The 26877-nt window shown below is 43.8% G+C and overlaps 1 protein-coding gene across 2 annotated transcripts in view; it reads left to right on the plus strand.

Annotated features, from left to right (window-relative positions):
- LOC106603442 (uncharacterized) overlaps window positions 1–26877 on the plus strand; it is an 84966-nt gene that overhangs the window by 26042 nt on the left and 32047 nt on the right. For both annotated transcript variants that reach the window (XM_014197124.2, XM_014197125.2), the window contains exons 4-5: window positions 23258–26627; window positions 26746–26790. In XM_014197124.2, coding sequence (XP_014052599.1) covers window positions 23258–26627; window positions 26746–26790 — 3415 coding nt within the window. The remainder of the gene's footprint in view (window positions 1–23257; window positions 26628–26745; window positions 26791–26877) is intronic.

Consider the following 26877-nt stretch of genomic DNA (forward strand, 5'->3'; position numbering starts at 1 on the left):
GAAAGTGGAATGGGGTGTCTGCTGTCTCTGGGCAAAGTACAGCAGCAGAGTTTGTAAGTGGTCAGCCTGGGGACAGTGAGACTGAGATGCGCGTTCACGAGACTACTCCATTTTTTTTCTTTCAGCCTTTGAATGAATACAACGTTGCCCGGTTGGAATATTATCGCTATTTTACGAGAAAAATAGCATAAAAATTGCTTTTAAACAGCGTTTGACATGCTTCTAAGTACGGTAATGGAATATTTTGAATTTTTTGATCACGAAATGCGCTCGCGCGTCACCCTTCTTATAGTGACCTGAACGCACTAACAAAACGGAGGTATTTGGATATAACTATCGATTATTTGGAACCAAAACAACATTTGTTGTTGAAGTAGAAGTCCTGGGAGTGCATTCTGACGAAGAACAGCAAAGGTAATCCAATTTTTCTAATAGTAATTCTGAGTTTAGTGAGCCCCAAACTTGGTGGGTGTCAAATTAGCTAGCCGTGATGGCCGAGCTATGTACTCAGAATATTGCAAAATATTATTTCGCCGAAAAGCTATTTTAAAATCTGACATAGCGTTTGCATAAAGGAGTTCTGTATCTATAATTCTTAAAATAATTGTTATGTATTTTGTGAACGTTAATCGTGAGTAATTTAGTAAATTCACCGGAAGTTTGCGGTGGGTATGCTAGTTCTGAACATCACATGCTAATGTAAAAAGCTGTTTTTTGATATAAATATGAACTTGATTGAACAAAACATGCATGTATTGTATAACATAATGTCCTAGGAGTGTCATCTGATGACGATCATCAAAGGTTAGTGCTGCATTTAGCTGCGGTTTTGGTTTTTGTGACATATATGCTTGCTTTGAAAATGGCTGTGTGATTATTTTTGGCAGGGTACTCTCCTGACATAATCTAATGTTTCGCTTTCGCTGTAAAGCCTTTTTGAAATCGGACAGTGTGGTTAGATTAACGAGAGTCTTGTCTTTAAAATAGTGATATGTTTGAGAAATTGAAGTTATAGCATTTTTTAGGTATTTGTATTTCGTGCCGCGCGATTCCAAAGGCTGTTGACTAGGGTGGGACGCCCATAGAAGTTAACAAACAGATCACCGAATATTTCGAATCCCACCGTACCTTCTCCACTATCCAATCTGGTTTCCTAGCTGGTCATGGGTGCACCTCAGCCACGCTCAAGGTCCTAATCAATATCATAACCGCCATCGATAAGAGACAATACTGTGCAGCTGTATTCATCGACCTGGCCAAGGCTTCCGACTCTGTCAATCACCACATTCTTATCGACAGACTCAATTGCCTTGGTTTCTCAAATGACTGCCTCGCCTGGTTCACCAACTACTTCTCAGACAGAGTTTAGTGTGTCAAATCGGAGGACCTGTTGTCCGGAACTCTGGCAGTCTCTATGGGGGTGCCACAGGGTTCAATTCTCGGGCCGACTCTTTTCTCTGTATACATCAATGATCTCGCTCTTGCTGCTGGTGATTCTCTGATCCACCTCTATGCAGACGACACCATTCTGTATACTTCTGGCCCTTCTTTGGACACTGTGTTAACTAACCTCCAGACGAGCTTCAATGCCATACAACTCGCATTCCGTGGCCTCCAACTGCTCTTAAATACAAGTAAAACTAAATGCATGCTCTTCAACCGATCGCTGCCCACACCTGCCTGCCCATCCAGCATCACTACTCTGGACGGTTCTGACTTAGAATATGTGGACAACTACAAATACCCAGGTGTGTGGTTAGAATGTAAACTCTCCTTCCAGACTCACATTAAGCATCTCCATCCGCTTCCTATTTCTCATCAAAGCATCCTTCACTCATGCTGCCAAACATACCGTTGTAAAACTGACTATCCTACCGATCCTTGACTTTGGCGATGTCATTTACAAAATAGCCTCCAACGTTCTACTCAGCAAATTGGATGCAGTCTATCGCAGTGCCATCCGTTTTGTCACAAAAGCCCCATATACTACCCACCACGCAACCTGTATGCTCTCGTCGGCTGGCCCTCGCTACATATTCGTCGCCAAACCCACTGGCACCAGGTCATCTCTAATTTTTTGCTAGTTAAAGCCCCACCTTATCTCAGCTCACTGGTCACCATAGCAGCACCCACCCGTAGCACACACTCCAGCAGGTATATTTCACCGGTCACCCCCAAAGCCAATTCCTCTTTGGCCGCCTTTCCTTCCAGTTCTCTGCTGCCAATTACTGGAACAAACTGCCAAAATCACTGAAGCTGGAGACTCATATCTCCCTCACTAACTTTAAGCACCAGCTGTCAGAGCAGCTCACAGATCACTGCACCTGTACATAGCTCATCTGTAAATAGCCCATCCAACTACCTCATCCCCATACTGTTATTTATTTGATTTATTTTGCTCCTTTGCACCCCAGTATCTCTACTTGCACATTCATCTTCTGCACATCTATCACTCCAGTGTTTAATTGCTATATTGTAATTATTTTGCCACTATGGCCTATTTATTGCCTTACCTCCCTTATCCTTCCTCATTTGCACACACTGTATATAGATTGTATTGTATTATTGACAGTATGTTTGTTTATTCCATGTGTAACTCTGTGTTGTTTGTGTCCCACTGCTTTGCTTTATCTTGGCCAGGTCACAGTTGTAAATGAGAACTTGTTCTCAAGTAGCCTATCTGGTTAAATAAAGGTGAAATAAAATAAAAACTTCCACTCAGTCCTATCTTTTATTTAAGGCAGTGTTCTGAGTAGAAGAATGACGGAGAGACTAACAGACCGTCCATGCATCCCCATAGGGTGTGAGGGAGGCAGGAGAGGAGGAAGGGAGGAGGGAGATACAAAAAAAGAGTGTAGGGGACAGGAGTGAGAGAGAGAGGGATGAGATAAAGCGGCGGATTGTCATTGAAGGGGAAACTGCTTTTCACGCACTGGGTGAAGAAGTAGGCCAAACAACAATTATATTCATAGCACAGCAATTAACTACATGAGAATGGAGTAGCCACTCAGACAGCTGGGGCTGACGCTGGGGAACCAAATTAAATCAAAATAAATGACATGGCTGATGTAGAGTTTTTCTCCTGCAGGGATGTAGGACGGGAAATGTAACAGCGGGATTGGAGGGGAGGGAAACATCTGATTGCAACAAGGTAATGACTCTGATTAAATAAGGGATTTGCAAGCACTGTCTGGGTCAATAGTTATAAAACACCAGTGGATTCTCCTCATCACACATATGCAATGACAATGAACTATAAATAGAATGAGATATGAGAGGGACAGATTATCTAGGTTTTCATCCAATTGGTGACAGATTTTCATGCGAATATTAAAAAATATCTGCCTAAAAAAAGATATGTGCATTTTCCCACCAAATATGGTTTTCCATCAAATTGACTTGTTGCGGATAAGGCTGTGCGTGATGACGTAGTACACATAAAAATAACTTTTGCGATTAAATTGCCATGTACCATATAATAAATAGAAGTTAAATGGGTTTCCATCACATTTTCAACTTTACTGATGACTTTGTCACAACATTTTTGCGTTATACACTCAGAGGCCAGTTTATTAGGTACACCCATGTATTACCTGGTCGGAACCCCCTTTGCCTCCAGAACAGCCTGAATTCTTTGGGGATGGAAACGTTGCTCAAGTAATATCAAGGGACCTAATGTGTGCCAGGAAAACATTCCCTACATCATTACCCCACCGCCACCAGCCTGTACCGCTGATACCAGTTAGAATGGGGCCAGGGACTCATGCTGCTTACGCCAAGTCTTGACGCAAAAGGAACTGGGATTCGTCGGACCAGCCAATAATTTTTTTGTCACATATAAACTCAGCAAAAAAAGAATCGGCCCTTTTTCAGGACCCTGTCTTTCAAAGATAATTCGTAAAAATCCAAATAACTTCACAGGTCTTCATTAATGAACATGCACCTGTGGAACGGTTGTTAAGACACTAACAGCTTACAGACGGTAGGCAATTAAGGTTAGAGTTATGAAAACTTAGGACACTAAAGAGGCCTTTCTACTGACTCTTAAAAACACCAAAAGAAAGATGCCCAGGGTCCCTGCTCATCTGCGTGAACGTGCTGCAAGGAGGCATGAGGACTGCAGATGTGGCCAGGGCAATAAATAGCAATGTCCGTACTGTGAGACGCCCAAGACAGTGCTACAGGGAGACAGGACGGACAGCTGATTGTCCTCACAGAGGCAGACCACGTATAACAACACCTGCACAGGATCGGTACATCTGAACATCACACCTGCGGGACAGGTACAACATGGAAACAACAACTGCCCGAGTTACACCAGGAACGCACAATCCCTCCATCAGTGCTCAGACTGTCCGTAATAGGCTGAGAGATGCTGGCCTGAGGGCTTGTAGGCCTGTTGTAAGGCAGGTCCTCACCAGACATCACCGGCAGCAACGTCACCTATGAGCACAAACCCACCGTCACTGGACCAGACAGGACTGGCAAAAAGTGCTCTTCACTGACGAGTCGCTGTTTTGTCTCACCAGGGGTGATGGTCGGATTCGCGTTTATCGTCGAAGGAATGAGCGTTACACCACCAGCCATACTGCTCGTTCTGTGAGTGATTTTCTGAAAGACAGGAATGTCAGTGTTCTGCCATGGCCAGCGAAGAGCCCAGATCTCAATCCCATTGAGCACGTCTGCGACCTGTTGGATCGGAGGGTGAGGGCTATGGCCATTCCCCCCAGAAATGTCCGGGAACTTGCAGGTGCCTTGGTGGAAGAGTGGGGTAACATCTCACAGCAAGAACTGGCAAATCTGGTCCATGAGGAGGAGATCCACTGCAGTACTTAGTATCTGGTGTGGCCCCCAGCTGCATTGACTGTTACTTTTGATTTTAACCCCCCCCCTTTGTTCAGGGACACATTATTCAATTTATGTTAGTCACATGTCTGTGGAACTTGTTCAGTTTATGTCTCAGTTGTTGAATCTTATGTTCATACAAATATTTACACATCAAATCAAAGTTTTTTGTCACGTGCACCGAATACAACAGGTGTAGACTTTACAGTGAAATGCTTACAGGCTCTAACCAATAGTGCAAAAGGGTATTAGGTGAACAATAGGTAAGTAAAGAAATAAAAACAACAGTAAAAAGACAGTGAAAAACAATAGCGAGGCTATATACAGTAGCGAGGCTATAAAAGTAGCGAGGCTACATTAAGTCACCGGTTAGTCAGGCTGATTGAGGTAGTATGTAGATATGGTTAAAGTGAGTATGCATATATGATGAACAGAGAGTAGCAGTAGCGTAAAGAAGGGTTGGCGGGTGGTGGTGGCGGGACACAATGCAGATAGCCCGGTTAGCCAATGTGCGGGAGCACTGGTTGGTCGGGCCAATTGAGGTAGTATGTACATGAATGTATAGTTAAAGTGATTGTGCATATATGATAAACAGAGAGTAGCAGCAGCGTAAAAGAGGGTTTGGGGGCAAATAGTCCAGGTAGCCATTTGATTACCTGTTCAGGAGTCTTATGGCTTGGGGGTAAAAACTGTAGAGAAGCCTTTTTGTCCTAGACTCCGGTACCGCTTGCCATGCGGTAGTAGAGAGAACAGTCTGGGGTGGCTGGGGTCTTTGACAATTTTTAGGGCCTTCCTCTGACACTGCCTGGTGTAGAGGTCCTGGGTGGCAGGCAGCTTAGCCCCAGTGATGTACTGGGTTGTACGCACTACCCTCTGTAGTGCCGAGCAATTGCCGTACCAGGCAGTGATGCAACCAGTCAGGCTACTCTCGATGTTGCAGCTGTAGAACCTTTTGAGGATCTGAGGACCCATGCCAAATCTTTTCAGTTTCCTGAGGGTAAATAGGCTTTGTCGTGCCCTCTTCACGACTGTCTTGGTGTGTTTGGACCATTCTAATTTGTTGTTGATGTGGACACCAAGGAATTTGAAGCTCTCATCCTGCTCCACTACAGTCCCGTCGATGAGAATGGGGAAGTGCTGGGTCCTCCTTTTCCTGTAGTCCACAATCATCTCCTTAGTCTTGGTTACATTGAGGGATAGGTTGTTATTCTGGCACCACCCGGCCAGGTCTCTGACCTCCTCCCTATAGGCTGTCTCGTCATTGTCGGTGATCAGGCCTACCACTGTTGTGTCGTCAGCAAACTTAATGATGGTGTTGGAGTCGTGCCTGGCCATGCAGTCGTGGGTGAACAGGGAGTACAGGAGGGGACTGAGCACGCACCCCTGGGGAGCTCCAGTGTTGAGGATCAGCGTGGCAGATGTGTTGCTACCTACCCTCACCACCTGGGGGCGGCCCGTCAGGAAGTCCAGGATCCAGTTGCAGAGGGAGGTGTTTAGTCCCAGGTTCCTTAGCTTAGTGATGAGCTTTGAGGGTACTATGGTGTTGAACGCTGAGCTGTAGTCAATGAATAGCATTCTCACATAGGTGTTCCTTTTGTCCATGTGGGAAAGGGCAGTGTGGAGTGCAATAGAGATTGCATCATCTGTGGATCTGTTTGGGCGGTATGCAAATTGGAGTGGGTGTAGGGTTTCTGGGATAATGGTGTTGATGTGAGCCATTACCAGCCTTTCAAAGCACATCATGGCTACGGACGTGAGTGCTACGGGTCTGTAGTCATTTAGGCAGGTTGCCTTTGTGTTCATGGGCACAGCGACTATGGTGGTCTGCTTGAAACATGTTGGTATTACAGACTCAATCAGGGACATGTTGAAAATATCAGTGAAGACACCTGCCAGTTGGTCAGCACATGCCCGGAGCACACGTCCTGGTTATCCGTCTGGCCCAGCAGCTTTGTGTATGTTGACCTGTTTAACCTCTTACATCTAGACGTTCCGCGAGCGGAACACCTGCTCCAATATCCAATGATAGGCGTGGCGCGAGTTACAAATTCCTCAAAAATACAAAAACTTCAATTTTTCAAACATATGACTATTTTCCAGCATTTTAAAGAACAGAAGCTCCTTTATCTAACCACACTTTCCGATTTCAAAAAGGCTTTACAGCGAAAGCAAAACATTAGATTATGTCAGCAGAGTACGCAGTCCAGAAATATTCAGACACCCATTTTTCAAGCTAGCATATAATGTCACAAAAAACAAAACCACAGCTAAATGCAGCACTAACCTTTGATGATCTTCATCAGATGACACACCTAGGACATTATGTTATACAATACATGCATGTTTTGTTCAATCAAGTTCATATTTATATCAAAAAACAGCTTTTTACATTAGCATGTGACGTTCAGAACTAGCATACCCCCCGCAAACCTCCGGTGAATTTACTAAATTACTCATGATAAACGTTCACAAAAAACATAACAATTATTTTAAGAATTATAGATACAGAACTCCTTTGTGCAATCGAGGTGTCCGATTTTAAAATAGCTTTTCGGTGAAAGCACATTTTACAATATTCTGAGTACATAGCCCAGCCATCCCGGCTAGCTATTTAAACACCCACCAAGTTTAGCCCTGACCAAAGTCAGATTTACTATTAGAAAAGTTTGATTACCTTTGGTGTTCTTCGTCAGAGTGCACTCCCAGGACTGCTACTTCAATAACAAATGTTGGTTTGGTTCAAAATATTCCATAGTTATATCCAAATAACGGCGTTTTGTTCGTGCGTTCAAGACACTATCCGAAGTGTAAATAAGGGTCATGAGCATGGCGCATTTCGTGAGATAAGATTTCTAAATATTCCATTACCGTACTTCGAAGCATGTCAACTGCTGTTTAAAATCAATTTTTATGCCATTTTTCTCGTAAAAAAGCGATAATATTCCGACCGGGAATCTGCGTTTAGGTAAAAAGACGAAAGAAAACAAAGCATGGGGTCGACTCGGGCACGCGCCTGAGTCTCACAGTACTGTGACCAGCCACTATCCAAACGCGCTACTTTTTTTCAGCCAGAGCCCGCAAAGCCACGATTCAGCTTTTTGCCACCTTCTGAGAGCCCATGGGAGCCGTAGGAAGTGTCACGTAACAGCAGAGATCCCCTGTAATGGATAGAGATAATCAAGAACGGCAAGAAATTGTCAGACAGGGAACTTCCTGTATGAAAATACTGCCCCCTAGCCATAACAGGTTTAAAGGTCTTACTCACGTTGGCTATGGAGAGCGTGATCACACAGTCGTCCGGAACAGCTGATGCTCTCATGCATGCCTCAGTGTTGCTTGCCTCGAAGCGAGCATAGAAGTGATTTAGCTCGTCTGGTAGGCTCGTGTCACTGGGTAGCTCGTGGCTGTGCTTCCCTTTGTAGTCTGTAATAGTTTGCCAGCCCTGCCATATTAGACGAGCGTCGGAGCCGGTGTAGTATGATTCAATCTTCGCCCTGTATTGACACTTTGCCTGTTTGATGGTTCTTCGCAGGGCATAGCAGGATTTCTTGTAAGCTTCCGGGTTAGAGTCCCGCACCTTGAAAGCGGCAGCTCTGCCCTTTAGCTCAGTGTGAATGTTGCCTGTAATCCATGGCTTCTGGTTGGGGTGTGTCCGTACAGTCACTGTGGGGACAACGTTCTCGATGCACTTATTGATGAATCAAGTGAATGATGTTGTGTACTCCTCAATGCCATCGGAATAATCCCGGAACATGTTCCAGTCTGTGATAGCAAAACAGTCTTGTAGTTTAGCATCTGCTTCATCTGACCACTTTTTTATAGACCGAGTCACTGGTGCTTCCTGCTTTAATTTTTTCTTGTAAGCAGGAATCAGGAGGATAGAGTTGTGATCAGATTTACCAAATGGAGGGCGAGGGAGAGCTTTAACGCGTCTCTGTGTGGAGTACAGGTGATCTAGAATTTCTTTCCCCTCTGGTTGCACATTTAGCATGTTGATAGAAATTTGATAGAACTGATTTAAGTTTCCCTGCATTAAAGTCTCCGGCCACTAGGAGCACCACCTCTGGGTGAGTGGTTTCCTGTTTGCTTATTTCCTTATACAGCTGACTGAGTGCGGTCTTAGTGCCAGCATCTGTCTGTGGTGGTACATAAACAGCCATGAAAAGTATAGCTGAAAACTCTCTAGGCAAGTAGTGTGACCTGCAATTTATCACAATATACTCTACTTCAGGCGAGCAAAATCTAGAGACTTCCTTAGATTTCGTTCTTCAGCTGTTGTTTACAAATATGCACAGACCGCCCCCCTCCCCCTCGTCTAACCGGAGAGTGCTGTTCTATCTTGCTGGTGCAGCGTATATCCCGCTAGCGGAATATCCATGTCGTCATTCAGCCACGATTCCTTGAAACATAGGATATCACAGTTTTTGATGTCCCGTTGGTAGGATATTCGTGATCGTACCTCGTCTAATTTATTGTCCAATGATTGCACGTTGGCGAGTAATACTGACGGTAACGGCAGCTTTCCCACTCGCCTTCTGCGGGTCCTCATGAGGCATCCCGCTCTGTGTCCCCTGTACCTGCGTTTCTTCCTCTTGCAAATAACGGGGATGTTGGCCCAGTCGGGTGTTTGGAGAATGTCCTGTGTGTCTTGCTTGTTGAAGATAAAACCTTCATATTAAGTTTGCTGAAAAAAAATGCAGTTGACAGTGAGAGGACGTTTCTTTTTTTGCTGACTTTAGGTGCAGTGAAATGTGTTGTTTAACAGGGTCAGCCATAGAAGTACAGTGCCCCTAGAGCAAATTAGGGTTAAGTGCCTTGCTCAAATCAAATCAAACTTTATTTGTCACATGCGCCGAATACAACATGTGTAGACCTTACCGTGAAATGCTTACTTACAAGCCCTTAACATTAACCAACAGTGCAGTCCAAGAAAGAGTTAAGAAAATATTTACCAAGTAAACTAAAATAAAAATAATAAAAAGTAACACAATAAAATAACAATAACGAGGCTATATAGAAGGGGTAGCGGTACCGAGTCAATGTGCATGAAGTGACTATAATCAACAGCGAAGCAGCAATGTAAAAAAACAAATGGGGTGGGGGGGTCAATGTAATCAGCCCGGTGGCCATTTGATTAATGGGCACAAGGGCACATGGACAAATGTTTCACCTTGTAGGCACTGGTATTCAAACCAGCGAGCTTTCGGTTACTGGCTCAACACTCTAACCACTAGGCTACCTGCTGCCTTTTTAGCTGATAGGAGTGGAACCCAGTGTGGTCGTCTGCTGCAATAGCCCATCCGTGACAAGGACAGACGAGTTGTATGTTCCGAGATGCCGTTCTGCACACCACTGTTGTACTGTGCCGTTACTTGCCTGTTTGTGGTCCGCCTGTTAGCTTGCACGATTCTTGCCATTCTCCTTCGACCTCTCATCAATGAGCTTTTTTTTCCCACAGGACTGCTGCTGCTGACTGGATGTTTTTTGTTCGTCGCTCCATTCTCGGTAAACGCTATACACTGTCATGCGTCAAAAGCCCAGGAGGCCGGACGTTTCTGAGATACTGGAATTGGCACGCCTGGCACCGATGTTCATACCACGCTCAAAGTTGCTTAGGTCACTCGTTTTGCCCATTCTAACGTTCAATCCAACAGTAACTGAATGCCTCAATGCCTGTCTGCCTGCTTTATATAGCAAGTCATGGCCTTTTGACTCACTGTCTGTAGGAGCAAAACATTTTTGTCAAGGTGGTGGTGTACCTAATAATTCTTTCCACACTTTGCCTAGATTATTTTATTTTGTCGACATTTGGAAAATTGCTTTTTCATTGTAAGCTCATTTACTTGTGTGGCTGCCAGCCAAATAGCGTTGCACTTCTGTTGTCATCTGATGAAAATGTAGCTATTTTATGACGAATGTGTTGCACTAATGTATTTTCTGTGAAGGAAAACTAAAGTCGCATGTCCCTGATCACTATATTGAAGCAAGAATACACTGTTGACTTTCAAAATAAAATGCGACCCCTGTGAATAGACAGCTCGACTCACTTGCTCCCGCTTTCTCCTGTTGTGCTATTTACAAACAAACACATGACTGGCTCAACTGTGCTGGGGAACTAAGCAAGCTTTATAATGTAAAATAATGTGTCCGGTCAAATAAGAACGTGATCTGCTTTATCTCCTAACGCATTGCATTGACTGAAGGTATGTACTTAAAAAATAGCTACAAATATTAAAATCTATTGAAAAACTTCAAATAAATAATTTCAACAGTATTGACGGTATTGAAAAACCACCCCGTGGCTATTTCCAAATACCCCGGTACGCTGTATATACGCAGTGGCGATTTTAGCATTAATGAGCGAGCTGAGACTGACGTTGTCAATATAAATATTTGTTCAGCACTTTTGAAATGTGCAGCGACAGAATTCAGAACATGGGCTGTTCTTAGAGTATTCTCCCTGTACACCAAGTCAGAACCGTAGGATAAATGACGGGGGCATATACGCTGACAATGAAAGCTCTTACAATATTCAATGATTACATTTCTCTAAAATTAAGAGGGGAAAAGGGGCCAAATTATTAGTGTGAGGCACATGGGCTACTAACAGCTTACTACACAACACACTTAGTAACGTTATTACATTCTTAGCTACAGTATACATATCTCCCTGGCATATTACATCATTTATGCAGCAGCATACAATACATTTTTGGACTCACCTTCCAAACCACTCATTGTTGAATTTGCGATTTCCAACTTGTTGTGTAATGTTTATGTCCAATGGCCTATGAGCAATGATACGTTTTATCTATAATTTCTCTTCATTATTTATCAACAAGGATTGAAAAGGATTTGCCAGTAGATTGTCGACTTTATTCATGATGATGACTGCTTGTCTAGCTTGCTAGCTAAGATTTTGAAAGTATGATGTTGACATGGTCAGTCAAATCAAAGCTACTGTACATATAACGTGATTTGATGTCATTTTATCTGTGGCCAATGACCTTGAGCCTTTTTGGATGGGCACTTCTAATGTCAGCAGCCAAAGGGCTAGAATTTTCAAGGTCTCCCCTTACACTTCGCGGTGACGTAGTTTCCCCATGAGTGACAAAACACTGAGCCAGTCACGGCACAACGCTCCGTATTTTCTGCTGGCTTACCCCACCACCACAGAAAGCACTGAGCTAGGCTGAAACACCTGCATTTTGGAGCTGCCTTACTCAAGAAAACAAAAAAGAGACCATGTTTGTATGCGGCTTTATTAATTCAATGATATATATATATTTTTTTACATTGTTTGCAAACTGATATGTGACACATATTAATGCCAAAATAACGTACAAAACAGGCAAGCCCCCCCTGCCCTGAATGACGGGTCGCCACTGTATATACGGTATACCGCCCAAGCCTAACAAACACACACAAACGCCAAAGGAAATGCAACACCAAGCCCGCAGACAGCATACCAGACATTAACACCACAGTCCATACACCATCGAATCGACAGACACCACACACCCTGAAGGACACATATACATGCTTGTACCATGAAGGCATATTAACTTTATCTAGCTGCTATGTCATTCCAACATTCCTACAAAGCTTGCCAAAGGATGCCAACATGAGATGCGGCTTCATCCACTCGACAAACCTCATATTGACCTTCCGAAGTACAACACACACGTTTTCCACTGCCAAGGAGACTCAAGACTTCTTGGAGAAACACATCAAACCCAACACACAAGGTTACAAGACAGATCTAGGCTAACCCCAATTTGGCTGGCTCAATATTCAGGTATGCTATCCACACACAATCACACAGCCATGGCTGTGATGCTGCCCTCAGCATAAGTCAATGATGAGGAAACCCCCTCAATTACGTAAAAGGAACACAATTATTACTATTATAGCTGAACATTGGACTTCATTATTATATTGCCTATGGTCCAGGACATTTAGACAATGATGACTCCACGCCAATTAATGAACAATGGACAATATATTGAAGTGTCATACAGACTGGGGTTGCTTCCTTGTGGGGCGCATTGCATCCCTATGGGCTAAACCTGGGTTACCCAACTGGCTGCAATTTGGCCCGCTGATGGGTTTTTTGGGGGGTGGAATGTTTGGCAGACCGTCTACAAATTATTTGAAATGATGTTCCAGCCCCCCGACCATCCGCTCAAGAAAAAATCGTCCCGCGGCTAAATCTAGTTGATGATCCCTGGGCTAAACTGTTTAGGATAGATGCCCAGTCCCATATGAGCTACCACACAATTCCTTTTATCTTTTTTCTTTTTTATGGCTGTCCCTCTCCGTTTACGCTGCTGAATTGATCTCCCAGGGACTTGGCCTACAGGCCATGATTAATTAGTGTGAGGATCTAGATTGTAGCCTATCGCCGCCAGTCTTTGATAAACACACGTATACTAAACGTTTTCTAATTATCCCAGAAACCCTAGACCCACTCCAATTTGCATACCGCCCAAACAGATCCACAGATGATGCAATCTCTATTGCACTCCACACTGCCCTTTCCCACCTGGACAAAAGGAACACTTATGTGAGAATGCTATTCATTGACTACAGCTCAGCGTTCAACACCATAGTACCCTCAAAGCTCATCACTAAGCTAAGGATCCTGCCACTAAACACCTCCCTCTGCAACTGGATCCTGGACTTCCTGACGGGCCGCCCCCAGGTGGTGAGGGTAGGTAGCAACACATCTGCCACGCTGATCCTCAACACTGGAGCTCCCCAGGGGTGCGTGCTCAGTCCCCTCCTGTACTCTCTGTTCACCCACGACTGCATGGCCAGGCACGACTCCAACACCATCATTAAGTTTGCAGACGACACAACAGTGGTAGGCCTGATCACCGACAACGATGAGACAGCCTATAGGGAGGTCAGAGACCTGGCCGGGTGGTGCCAGAATAACAACCTATCCCTCAACGTAACCAAGACTAAGGAGATGATTTTGGACTACAGGAAAAGGAGGACCGAGCACGCCCCCATTCTCATCAACGGGGCCGTAGTAGTAGGCCAACCGATAACACCAAGAAGGAATGCGTTTGAAATTATGATGCGCCTCCGAGAACAGCTAGCATGTCCGGCAATGTACATCGCCAGTGGCACGCACTCACTTTGTGCAGATCAGCAGCTCCACAATGATGTGACCAACTGTCCCCAAGGTAGGGGCTTTTCGTGGCAACCAGAGGAGACAATCGAAGGAGGATGCGGTGAGCAAAGTTACTGGGCTCAAATTTAGTCACGCTTACTTGATGCTTCTAATTGTGCATGCTATAAATTATATGTTTTATTTTGATGAAGATAGGCTATACTCTATGGCTGGATTTATGTATTTTTTACAATGCTACATTCATTTGGCAGACCTAACTTGATTGACCCTCTTTCTACAAGGCCTAGTCTATGAGAGGCCCAATCATATTTGTATGAATATTTTGTTAACACCTATAGGCTATAGAGATGCATTCAGGTAATGAACTCATTATTATACATCAACATTTTAATTTGATTAGAATTATTTGTTGTCAATCATTCTTGAGTTATAACTTTTTTTTAAAAGTCTACTCTATTACCCTATGCATCACATTAAATTATGAGATTGGATAGCACTTTTTTTTTTTAAATCAGGAATAAAGAAACTGTCGCAAGTTATACTTCCCATTGTGAAGTATAAGTAGAGGGACTTTTGTCAGAGGTTGCTTGTTGTGAGCGCTGAGGGAACTGTATGCACTTGGCCAGATGATTCTGCATCTTTGTTGCATTCTTCACATATGACTTTGCACAGTATTTGCAAATGTACACAGCTTTTCCTTCTACATTAGCTGCAGTGAAATGTCTCCACACATCATATAGTGCCCGTGGCATTTTCCTGTAAAGATTAGAAGAAAAAAATACAAAAATAAATACAATTCCATGTACAGATAAATAGTTAAGCAGTTAGATTAAACAACTCCTTTGTAAGATACATGTTTTAAAATGAAATTGTTAACAAGTTAGAAATGATTTAAACACTTTGCTGTAGGATACTATTTACTAGTTAATAAAAAAATCATGTTTGTCATATAAAATATATGTATTGTAGTCAAAACTTACGAGAAAGCATGTAGTCCTTGGCTCAGACAGTGTAGTAGTGTGGGCTCAATAGCATGTCATTAGTGTGCAAGATCTTGAGAATCAGCTGTACATGTGATGGAAGACACACTTACATAAAACCATTGCCAGAAACTTTAACAGAACGCTCAAATCAATCCAACCTCAGTAGATGGAATAATATTTGAGTTGCTTTAATCTGCAGAATATCATTTGTCAAAATGAATATATTGCCACAGCTAATTTTCTGTAGTTCAATGCTTTCCATGGTGCCCCCTTCTGGCTATTGGGATCAAATTCATAGTGCTGTTTCTAAATGTATTTGGCAAGGTAAACAATCACGGATAAAATTAACAAATTTACAAAGAGGGAAAGACGTAGGAGGACGATCCGTACCAAACTTTCCTAAATTGGTTTAGACATGGTTCTTCTGACCCTGGCTAAGTATAGAGAGAAATATGGTGTCTCCTATTGCCCAGGAAGAGGTGGTCTTCACTGATATATCCCTTAAACAATGTAAACTATGCTTTGGTCCTATTATTGTTCACACAATTTCTATTTGGCACAGAATTTTAAAACAATGTAACTGGGAATCAAAATGGCATGCCCATAATCCAATATTTCACAATAATATTTCAAATTTAGGCCAGCCCTATGGATTCCCTTGGGAAACCCAACTACCGAACCATCCAATGATGGATTTATAAATAAATTATCTGGGCTCCTGAATAACTGATCTCTATAATATATAAACAAGTTTTGGAAAGATCATATTCTGAGCTAGCCAATAAAAAAGTATGGTCCACAGATCTAATTGAATCTGAACAACCATTTTAACTGGATCAGAATATGGAAAAATATGACCTTGGCATCCCGTAATCCGAACCATCAATTTACACATTTTAAGTTTGTTCACAGACTGTATTTAACACCAAGGAAACATTTTATGATGAAATTGGCCCCAACTGTTCACTGTGTCCCCTACATCAGGTATAGTAGGCACATTCCTTCATATGATGTGGGAGTGCTCTGCAGTTAAATGCTTCTGGGGCAATGTTCCAACATTTATTTAGAAGTGCATTCATTTAAATAATCAATGCTTTGCATCTATTATGTTTAGGGGTGACCCAAATAAGTAAACTGGTCGATTGTTTGCTCGATAGGCTGTTGGTCGACCAAGATTTCTTTAGTCAAGCAAACGCAAAAATGTTTATAAAATAAAATAAAGTCATGGCGTACCTGTCTGATTTGCGCCTGTCTGAGTGGACTGATCCATTGTGGAGGCCATGGGGATGGCACAGTCCATCAGTCTAAGACGTGCTACTGAAATTGTATATGGTTATATTATGTAAGAACACAAATAGAAATAATATTATTTTATAACAAATGCTCTTTCTCCCGCGTCGGATAGTGGTCGCTTTTGGCGGTTCTGAAACACGTCAGTGCTCTGTTGAATTGGCGCCTTTTCCTAGACCATGTTGCTATGTGCGTAATAGCAAAGTTAACCAGCATATTGGTGTTGAGAACAATGCGGTGGAGGCAGCAGCAGAGTTAGGAGACGAGAAAACAGCCCTTGCCTTAATTGTTTAAGAAAAGTGAGGAGAGCGGAAACTCCAACTTAATTAGGTCTATAATAAATAGCCTGTTAAATGTGCCTGGCTTTATAAATCACACAAAATATATATCTACAGAAATAAGACTGCTTCTGTTGCCTGTTTGAGTTTGTTTTATAGCCTACTGATTCTGTGAGCACCAAGCCTCACGCAACCACATGTCAGATAAACAATTTCACAAATTCGGCTGTTTTTAATCTTTGCTATGCTCTTATAATGGCTTTACACTTTTTTTGTTAGAACAGCCTCTCTGGTATTATTTCTAATTAATTTAGTGTTTACACTGTTCCAAATTGTCAGAAAAATTATGTTTATAATAATAATAATAATAATAATAAACCTCCTTTTTCCTTGATCTCCTGCTTATTGTTATTGTTACTATTATTATTATGATCATCATTATAATAAAAAGTAATGTCATTATCATTAGTAGGCTTAGTATAGCAGCCTTGTATAACCCCCATCAAGCTGTTTAGTCTTAATACCCTAACTTACTTAGGCCTATATTTCAATACTTATATAGGCTACTGTATCAATCAATAATTTATTTGTTCATGTTATCATTCATGTTATTCATTTACGAATGAATGCAACTGTTTTTTGTCTTTGCTGTAATAAAGGCTTAAAACATTACAAAAAAATCTCATACGCTTATAATTTATTTTGTGTTTTTACATTGTTCCAACCAGTCAGAAAAATTATAGCCTATTGTAATTTAACAGCACCTGTTTGGCACACATAATATGCACGCAGTGCTTCCTCCTTACCTTTTTCTTGATCTCCAGTATTTTCCAGAACTAGTCAAATTTATTCCACACATCTGACTTCCCCTTTACCTCCTGAGCAACCAGTAAACATTCCCCTGTTTTGAGTTTATTTGTCACATCCTCTGCACACGTTTTGCTGTCACATGTGTTACTGTGTTCAGAGTTTGTTATAACCAGTTTATTGATGTGATTATAATATGCTAAAGGTCATGCCCTATTGGTCACGTGCATACGATGCATACATGTCTCACGTAAAGAGAGGAATGGTTGAGAGAATAAGGAATGTTTTTCCTAAACAAATTATGGATTCCGGTTACATAACTTTTCAGTCAGAAATGGCTGTAATTTTGTTGCAGCTTCAGCAACACGGACAGCTTGATACACACTTGTTCTGTGGTTGTCCTGTGGTGTTCGCTGCAGCAGGAAGGAGAGAGAAACAATGGATGCTAGTCACACAGTCACTCGCTGTCTTTTTTTTTAACACAGCGCAGGAAGTCTGAGGCAGGCCCGGCACAATCAAATCAATTGCGGTCAGACTCCCTCTAGTCATTTGTGTCTTAATTATTTAATAAAAACGTTTGCTTAAAGCATCAGACAAGCTCATTGCATATAGTTGATTTGATTAAAACAAATAGGATGCGTCTATAAATGAAAAAATACACATTTAAAAATGTTGACCAATCAATTGGTCAAAGAAAGGAAGACCAAGATGTTTTTTTGTCAGGGACAGCCCTAATTATGGTAGTTAGCGATGATAGACCCTTAAATCTCTTAATCAATCAGAGAAGATTACTGCTGGCAGGCAGCACTGCTGCAAAATATTTTTTAGCTCTAAGATGGCAACAAGCTCACTCTCTCCCATTTAACCAGTGGATACAGTTACTATTAGAAGTTATAGCAGTATAATTATCGACAACGAGAATGGGAGGCATGGTTTCCGAATGGGGAGGGAGGATGCGGGCAGGTGGATAGGGCTGGAGGTTTCACACTTATTCTGCCAACTACTCTATGATTTAACTGTTGTGGATGCTGATGTTTGAGGAAAGAAAATCTATTTAATTAATTTTAAATTCAGGCTGTAACACAACATAATGCGGAATAAGTCAAGGGGTAAGAATAATTTTTGAAGGCACTGTAAATGTTTTGTTACCTCAAGACTAAAAACACAAGAGCAATTGACTTGTGAAGGTTGAATGCCTTTGAAAGCCTTACCATAGGACATTTACTAGTAGCTTATTTTAGAGCACAAATCTTACAGGGCTACATTTTTTGATAGTGGTTTATTGTGGTTCCGCCGGGTCTGTCATTGAGCGGTGGTAATATGTAGGCTGGGTGTGTGTATAGGAAGACAGAGGGAGCAGGATAATTGTCCAGTGTAGGCTAGGGTGGAGACTGGTTATGGTGCGTGCGTGGAGGATGAGGAGGAGGGAGGCATCTGGCTCTCGCTCTAGCTAAGCCCTCCTGGCAGCCAGTCAGTTACTGGTGCTAAGTCAGAGTGGGGAGACGATGCATGGAAACACTGACAGGAATCTAGATCATTTGACACTAGAGCATGCTTACGTTCTCTCTCTCTCTCTCTCTCTCTCTCACACACACACACACACACACACACACACACACACACACACACACACACACACACACACACACACACACACACACACACACACACACACACACACACACACACACACACACACACACACACAGAGAGAGAGAGTTCCTCACACTCATTCACACAGCACAGCATGTAGGGGAAATGTTTGTAATGATTTGTCCCTGTGCGTACAAGATGCTAGCAGGGCTGGAAGAGCATCACTGGTTGGAATGGTTTCAGCCATTTGGCTGGTGAGCAGTAAGTGGGAGCATGGATAAGTTGTAGGAATGAGCCAGCCTGGTTTCCCTTCTCGACCCTGATTAGTGCTTTGACATCCATTTGTGTCACGTCTGCTCCCGCTCTTCCCCCCCTGGCGCTCGAGGGCACCAGGCTGCCCTGCATTACGCACTCCTATCATCCATTATGCACACCTGCCTTCGCTAGTCACGCGCATCAGCGATATTGGACTCACCTGGACTCACTCATCACCTGTTATTACCTCCCCTATATTTGTCAGTTCCCCAGCTCTGTTCCCCGCTGATGCATTGATTGTTTTTTGTCTTTGTTTTCTTGTATGCTGATGCTGTTCCTGTCTCGTTCCTTGTCCGTTCTTTATTAAATGTTTTACTCCCCGTACCTGCGTCAACTCATGTGACAATTTGCACTGTACTGACCACGGATCTATTTCAATATGGTAAGGTAAAGAGAGAGACAAGATTCGCACAGTCATTGGATAACATGTTGTTACACTCAAGTGGCTTGATTGGCTCACACCCTTTAACAAGTTGGAGACCTGTAATTTTTCAAAAGGAAAAGGAAACATACAAGGTAGAACTGTAGGTGAAATATAAAATATACTGTAGGTCACATAAAGTCAGTGTCATGTTTTTAGCCCAAAGTCTCCTCTCCTCCCGTGGCACACACCTCATCATACACACAGTGACTAATATTTTGTGGCTCAATCAACCATCTATAAAATGAATCTATCTGGGCCCCTGTTTGTGATGTGTCAAAGCCACAGTTTGTACACAGTATCCTGGACAACGATACAGACAAACAATCAGCTCCTTGTCATTGTACTACAGTGGCGGTCAGTGCTGTTTATGATGAGGGAGGACACATTTATTTTTCCATGAGCATGGCCTTATTTCTATTACAGCATATTGGATGACTGTCATTCATATTCCATTCACCCAGTTCAATGTAACAGCAATAGGTTTAGGCTACTACATGATACTCAAGTTTTCCCTGTACCCATCATGATGTTGTTACAACCTAGCCTATGAATTAAAGTTTACAATGTAGGTTCATACAGGTCGAGAGAAATATTTGAGGTGACAGACAGTGACACATTCAATACCGCCTTGCACACTCTTGCCTGCATCTAGCTTATTTAGGGTGTAATCATTAGTCCAACAGTTGCAAACGAGAGTTTCTATTGGACAAATTCAGGTATTTTTATCCCTGTTTCGTTTGCTTCCGTTTAAAAACCGTTTTTCAACAGAACCGGCGGAATGAATACACCCATGATCACGCGTAAACAACACGTTGTATTCCTTCTCGCCTCTATGCACCCTCCTCCTCTCACCTTTTCCCTTCCTTTGTGGACTTCAATGCACAACACATCAGCTGTATGTGACCAGGTGAAAAAAAACTTTCCAAGCCGTGTCATAACCGCTACACACAGCCTACATTGTTGTCCCCATATTAGCTAAAGTAACATCCTAGTCAACATAGCTAATAGAACTAATGTGTAAGTAAACCTGCTACAATCATGCAGTAATGTCACAGTGTTTAGTCAGTAAGCAGTTACACCGGCGGGCCACGGTGGCAATAAATTAATATAACCAAAAGCTTACCTTGACTTGGAACAGTTCCAGTGTTGTGTTGGATAGTCATAGCCAGCTAGCTAGCATAGAATCCCTCTGTTTGAGCCGGGTGTTTGAGTAACTAAACTAGCCAGCTGCATTTGCTAGCTAAGTAAGTGAAACTGGAAGTAAAAGAAAATGACCATCTCTCTCTCTTGCTTCTCCTTCATTTTTTAAAGAAATTAATTTGTTGAAAACTGTTAAACTATTGTCTTTCTCTCTCTTTGAGTCAACTAATCACCACATGTTATGCACTGCAGTGCTAGCTAGCTGTAGCTTATGCTTTCAGTACTACATTCATTCTCTGATCCTTTGATTGGGTGGACAACATGTGGGTTCATGCTGCAAGAGCTCTGATAGGTTGGAGGACGTCCTCCGGAAGTTGTCATAATTACTGTGAAAGTCTATGGAAGGGGGTGAGAACCAAGAGCCTACTAGGTTTTGTATTGAAGTCAATGTACCCAGAGGAGGACGGAAGCTAGCTGTCCTCCGGCTACACCATGGTGCTACCCTACAGAGTGCTGTTGAGGCTACAGGAGACCTTCATTGAAAAAAACAGTGTGTTTTACTCAAGTAATGTGAATATATTTAGTATAGTTTTATCTAAAAAGGATAACTTTTTACATTTCTATTTTTATGAAGTTCACTGAGGAGGATGGTCCTCCCCTTCCTCCTCTGAGGAGCCTCCACTGATGTACTGTATTTATAGTCCTCTTGGAGAATCCAATTAGACATTGTTGTTGTTATACGAAAGGCTTTTTTAGCAGTCAAGCTGGAGATATATATTTTTTAAGAGTAACTGACGGTGATGAATAGAACTACAAGGAAGTATCTATCTATAAATAATGCTACTTGTATTCTAACTGGCTGCAATAGGGTTTCTTATTTTCATTATGTACAAGGACCCAGGGAAGTGTTTTATTGTGACAAGATGTCTTTTGGGCTATAAACCTCATACATTTCTTTAGTTGCGGGGTAATGTCATGAAAACATGGTGCAACTCAACCAAAATAACCCTCTTATACCACCACCTCATGACTCCAAGTGACTCATCCAATAAGGTGAATTCTTAAACCCGCCTGCTGTTTTGTGCCTTTTCACCCTTAAAATGCTAGCAGATTTATTTAGATGAATGACATTGATTACATAGTTATTCTTAGATACATTTCTATTATCAGAACCACTGGCATCAATATTCTTCATGAGATGACTCATTTACTCTGTTGAGGTACCTGCATTTATCTCCCCTGTAGTTTGTTTCTCTCACACATACACTGGCTGCGATCAATATAAAAAAAACAAGTCAATCGCTAACGTTGGTGTGTCAGTTGAACACCAGGTGGGCGGGTTGGGGTAAGGATGAAGGAAAGTTGCTGTGAGCTGCTTTGTACTAACAGAGGGTGCAGGGGGTTATTGTAATGGCTGTAATTATTTGATGTGTGTTTCCAGGCAGGAGGCTAATTGAAAACACTGTGCACCATTGTGTTTGGAAGGTAACAGCCTTGAAATATAGATTTTCCTCCTGAACACCATTATCTTTTTGAAGCATTGTACTGTTTGATTTCTCATCAAGCCCTTTGAAGGATTATGATGGGGGAGGTGAAGGAAAAGGAAAGGGTGCTGGTTGTTAGATCTATGCATTACCCTGGTTTGAAAAACACTCCAGGATGCTGGCCTTCTAGGCAGAGTTCCTCTGTCCAGTGTCTGTGTTCTTTTGCCCATCTTAATCTTTTCTTTTTATTGGCCAGTCTGAGATATGGCTTTTTCTTTGCAACTCTGCCTAGAAGGCCAGCATCCCGGAGTCGCCTCTTCACTGTTGACGTTGAGACTGGTGTTTTGCGGGTACTATTTAATGAAGCTGCCAGTTGAGGACTTGTGAGGTGTCTGTTTCTCAAACTAGACACTCTAATGTACTTGTCCTCTTGCTGAGTTGAGCACTGGGGCCTCCCACTCCTCTTTCTATTCTGGTTAGAGCCAGTTTGCGCTGTTCTGTGAAGGGAGTAGTACACAGCGTTGTACGAGATCTTCAGTTTCTTGGCAATTTCTCGCATGGAATAGCCTTCATTTCTCAGAACAAGAATAGACTGACGAGTTTCAGAAGAAAGGTCTTTGTTTCTGGCCATTTTGAGCTTGAGTGAGTGATGGTTGCTGATAATGGGCCTATGTACGCCTATGTAGATATTCCATAAAAACTCTGCCGTTTCCAGCTAAAATAGTAATTTACAACATTAACAATGTCTACACTGTATTTCTGATCAATTTGATGTTATTTTAATGGACAAAAAATGTGCTTTGTTTCAAAAACAAGGACATTTCTAAGTGACCCCTAACTTTTGAACGGTTGTGTATGTATGAATCACCTAACCCCCTTCTCCTCACCCAAAGCAGCACTGAGAGAATATGTGTCCTTGTCTGTATTCTAATTCACCTTGTCTCTCTGTGTATTAGGAACACAGCCTTGGAGGAGACGCAGGCGGAAGGCCACAGGGGAGGATGCCGAGAGGGCAAAGCAGCGGCAGACAGCAGCCCATTGAGTGAAGTTGAAGAGGCGGTGGATGAGCATCAGCGGCGCCTGGCCCTGGCCTGTCCGCCTGTGGTGACGTACGGGACATACTGTGGCCAGAGGGACAAACGCAGGATGAGGCGGAGGCACCAGGTGCAGGTGGAATCCCCCAATTCAGGTGTAGAGGGCAGCACCTTGGGTGCGGTGACACACTCCACTTTAGAACTCGCCATTTCAAAACAAAGTGACATTCAGACTGTATCGATAAATCAGATTGGAGCTACAACCTCAGAAACCAATGAGAGAGGAGCTTGGACTTCGGAAACAGACTCTGTTTTGGGTCCAACTGGACCTGAGTCTAGTCACATTCCACTAACAACACAGACAGCAGAAAGGGCTGTGAGTCAAAGTGCCTTCCCTTCATCCGGAGAGACAAGCCTGGCTACTGTAGGAGGCCAGGCCAAGGATTCTCTCTCTAGGGTTGGCTCCATCACATGCTCCCCTCCCGCACCCACAGAGGACTCTGCTGATGCCAGGACTAGTACAGCAGTCAGTGAGACCCACAGTGCAGAGCTGAGCCCACGGGATAAAATGACTCATGCAGAGATGGCCAGCGAGGATATGAACAGGGACACAGACGGGGACAGAGACACAGGGCTAAGTGAGTGTTTTCAGACTGGGTCACCTTCATTTGCTGCTGCGTGGCCAGGCACCGGGGGGACTGCGCAGGACACACATCTGCCTGCCGCTGTTTCCGATGGTGATGGAGGCCAACTGGCTCCGCATTCCATTTCACCGTCTGCCTCGCTTTTATCAGCAACCGAAAGCCAGGGACCCATTCCAGCAACTAGGCACTCAGATTCTGGGGATGCACTGGATACAGGCCCTGGTGCTGGACTGCACTGCTTTGAGTCAGGGAAGGAGGAGGGGGACGTTGGTCCTCCAGACGATCTGTTTGAGGAGGCCCTTCATTTGGAGTCTAAAATGATGGTGGATAACATTGTGAAGAATGCTCTAGCAGCCCTGGAGAGAATTGAATCCTCTGAGTTGGAGGAGGGTGAAGTGCTCCAGAAGGCCAGTGAGGAGATTTACCTGGTCCTACCCGTAGGCAGAGTGGAGGAGGAGGACGTGGATCCATCCTTCGAGCCGGATAAGCTGGTGGAGGTAGAGCCTTCAGAGAGGGGGGATGACAGACACCCATCAGCCGTCCCGGCAGAACAGACTCTCTCATTAAACCCCAACCCTCTATCGGAGGGCCCCAGGTCCACCCCCTCCTCGGGGTACGAGTCTATTGCAGGCTCGGACACTGACATCAGGAGCAGCCCTGGGCCGGCCTGTGAGAGCAGTGCCCCCACCTTTGCTGTCTCAGACCACAGGCAGGGAGAACACTGTGCCGAGGGGACCAAAGGCACTGGTCTTCAGCTACTGGTCAAAGGTCAACGGCTAATGGATGCTAATGAGCAACCGCAAGGGGAAGAGGATTCCCAGCCAAATGATCCTATTGAATCTGAATACAGTGGTGATAAGCACCAGAAAGATGTGTTTCCTCTCTTGGGCGGTAGAGTGTCCTTCGAGAAACCAGGTCTCTATGGTGATGACGGAGATATTATTCAAATAATGAGAGCGGGTCTTGAGTATGAGTCTGTCTCAGGGAAAACTAATGAAAACAAAGATCAAGTGCTCTGCACTTCAGGGGACAATGGTTGTAACGAGGTGCTAGGCGTTAAAGAAACACAGGTAGGAGACGGCGCAGTCCACGTAGCCAAAGATGATATCGAAAGCAATAGACATAGTCCTAAACAAGATGGTAATGCTCAATATGGTCATGTTTCTGTGTCCAATAACTCAGAAAGTCCCAATAAGCTCAAAAGCACTCTGAATGACAATACTTACCTGAGAAACCAAACAGCTTTTCCTGAGCCTGATCTGCTTAGGAAAAGTTTCAAATATGAAGCTAAGGGCAATTCTGAGGCAAACCTCATGTCAGTCAGACCAAAACACACCCCAAACTCAATAGAACCATCTCAAGTCAGACATGCTATAAGTCAGAAGCCTGTTGCCTGTATAACGCTTTATGATGACGGCCAAGAGAGCGGCCCTGAAATATCATTGAAAGTTGGGCTGAATGGGCTGAATGACATCCCGGTCAGTGGGGATCAAAGCTTTGTACTGGTTGAGACTTACTTAGCCTCTGTGTTCTCAGAGGGCTCTGACTCTGGGGGTGAAGAAGATGAGGCCCACTGCAGAACAACAGGCACCATCAGCATGGACCCCTCTTTCTCAAGGAGACTCCCCAAGGACCTGAGCACCTCAGAGGGCCTTGTGTCTAATTCAGCTACAGATTCCAGTAACGAGGACAGGCCACAGTTGAGCTCGGTGAGTGCGTATCGATGCAACATCTCTCTGCAGCAGCAGAGTCAGGACTCCGAGACACTGGGACACAGTGGTGCAGGTTCAGCCACAGCAGTTATGGCAGGGTTTCACCAGGACCTGGGCAGCAGGCTAGCTGGGCTCCATGCTACAGGAGGCCGGAGAGCCCCAGGCCTGGAACCTCTCCTCCCCCTCCTCCCTGTCCCCCAGCTTGCCTTCCACGACATGGAGGCAAGTGGTTTCTCCATCATTGACGAGGAGGAGGAGACAGATGCGGTGTTCGTCAATGACACAGGCCCCATGCTGAGCCCCACGGTACGGCGGGCCAAGGCCTACCCCTTCTCCCTATCTCCCATCGTGGAAGAGGACAGTCTTCGCAGCGAGGCAGAGGGGGGCCTGTCGCGGGAGGACAGGGGCCTCATGGTGCCCCCGGCCACAGAGGAGCTGAGGAGTCTGAGCGGAGGTGTAGGGATGGAACAGCTAGCCTCATCCTCCTCTTTGTCCATCCTGTCCCTGCTGCAGTCGGTCAGCGAGCGCCTGCAGTCCAGCGGCTACTCTGACAACGACGCAGACTCAGAGGAGCCCTCCACCCCTCCTCTACGGCGCCCCCTATGGGAGTTCTTCAACAGGGGCCAGGGGGAGGATAAGGAGGGGGATGGCCAGGGAATGGATGGAGACCAAAGCAGCAAGCAGGAGGGCCCAGGCTCTCTGACACTTCCTACTGATTTATTCACTATGGGACCTCGAGATGGGGATCCAATGAAGGACGTGAAGAATCTTTCCACCCCTTGGATTACAATCCAAAAGCCTGCAGATTCACCAATGTATCAGTATTTGAAATCAGTGCATCCAGTGTTGCTGGAGCCTGATGATGACAACAGTAAACATCATGCCAAACTCATTCCGCGCCTCAGTGATAACTGTCCATCAACAGCAACTGACATTGTAAGTTCAACAGCATCTGACATTTGTATTCAATAATATTATATAAAGAAATGAATATGCACCCTGACATTTAGAACAAGTATATGTTAATATTTGACCCCTGTTGATGTCATTTCAGGGGGGAAATTGGAGTTATGGGAAGGTCATCCCAAGGCCTACACTGGTGAGATCACATGTATTACATGAGTCCTCTACTTTCACACTGTTGTGCTAATTTCTGATCTCATCTTAATGACTGTCTTAACTTCTA

This window comes from Salmo salar, chromosome ssa04, assembly GCF_905237065.1.
Source record: "Salmo salar chromosome ssa04, Ssal_v3.1, whole genome shotgun sequence".
Taxonomy (NCBI): domain Eukaryota; kingdom Metazoa; phylum Chordata; class Actinopteri; order Salmoniformes; family Salmonidae; genus Salmo; species Salmo salar.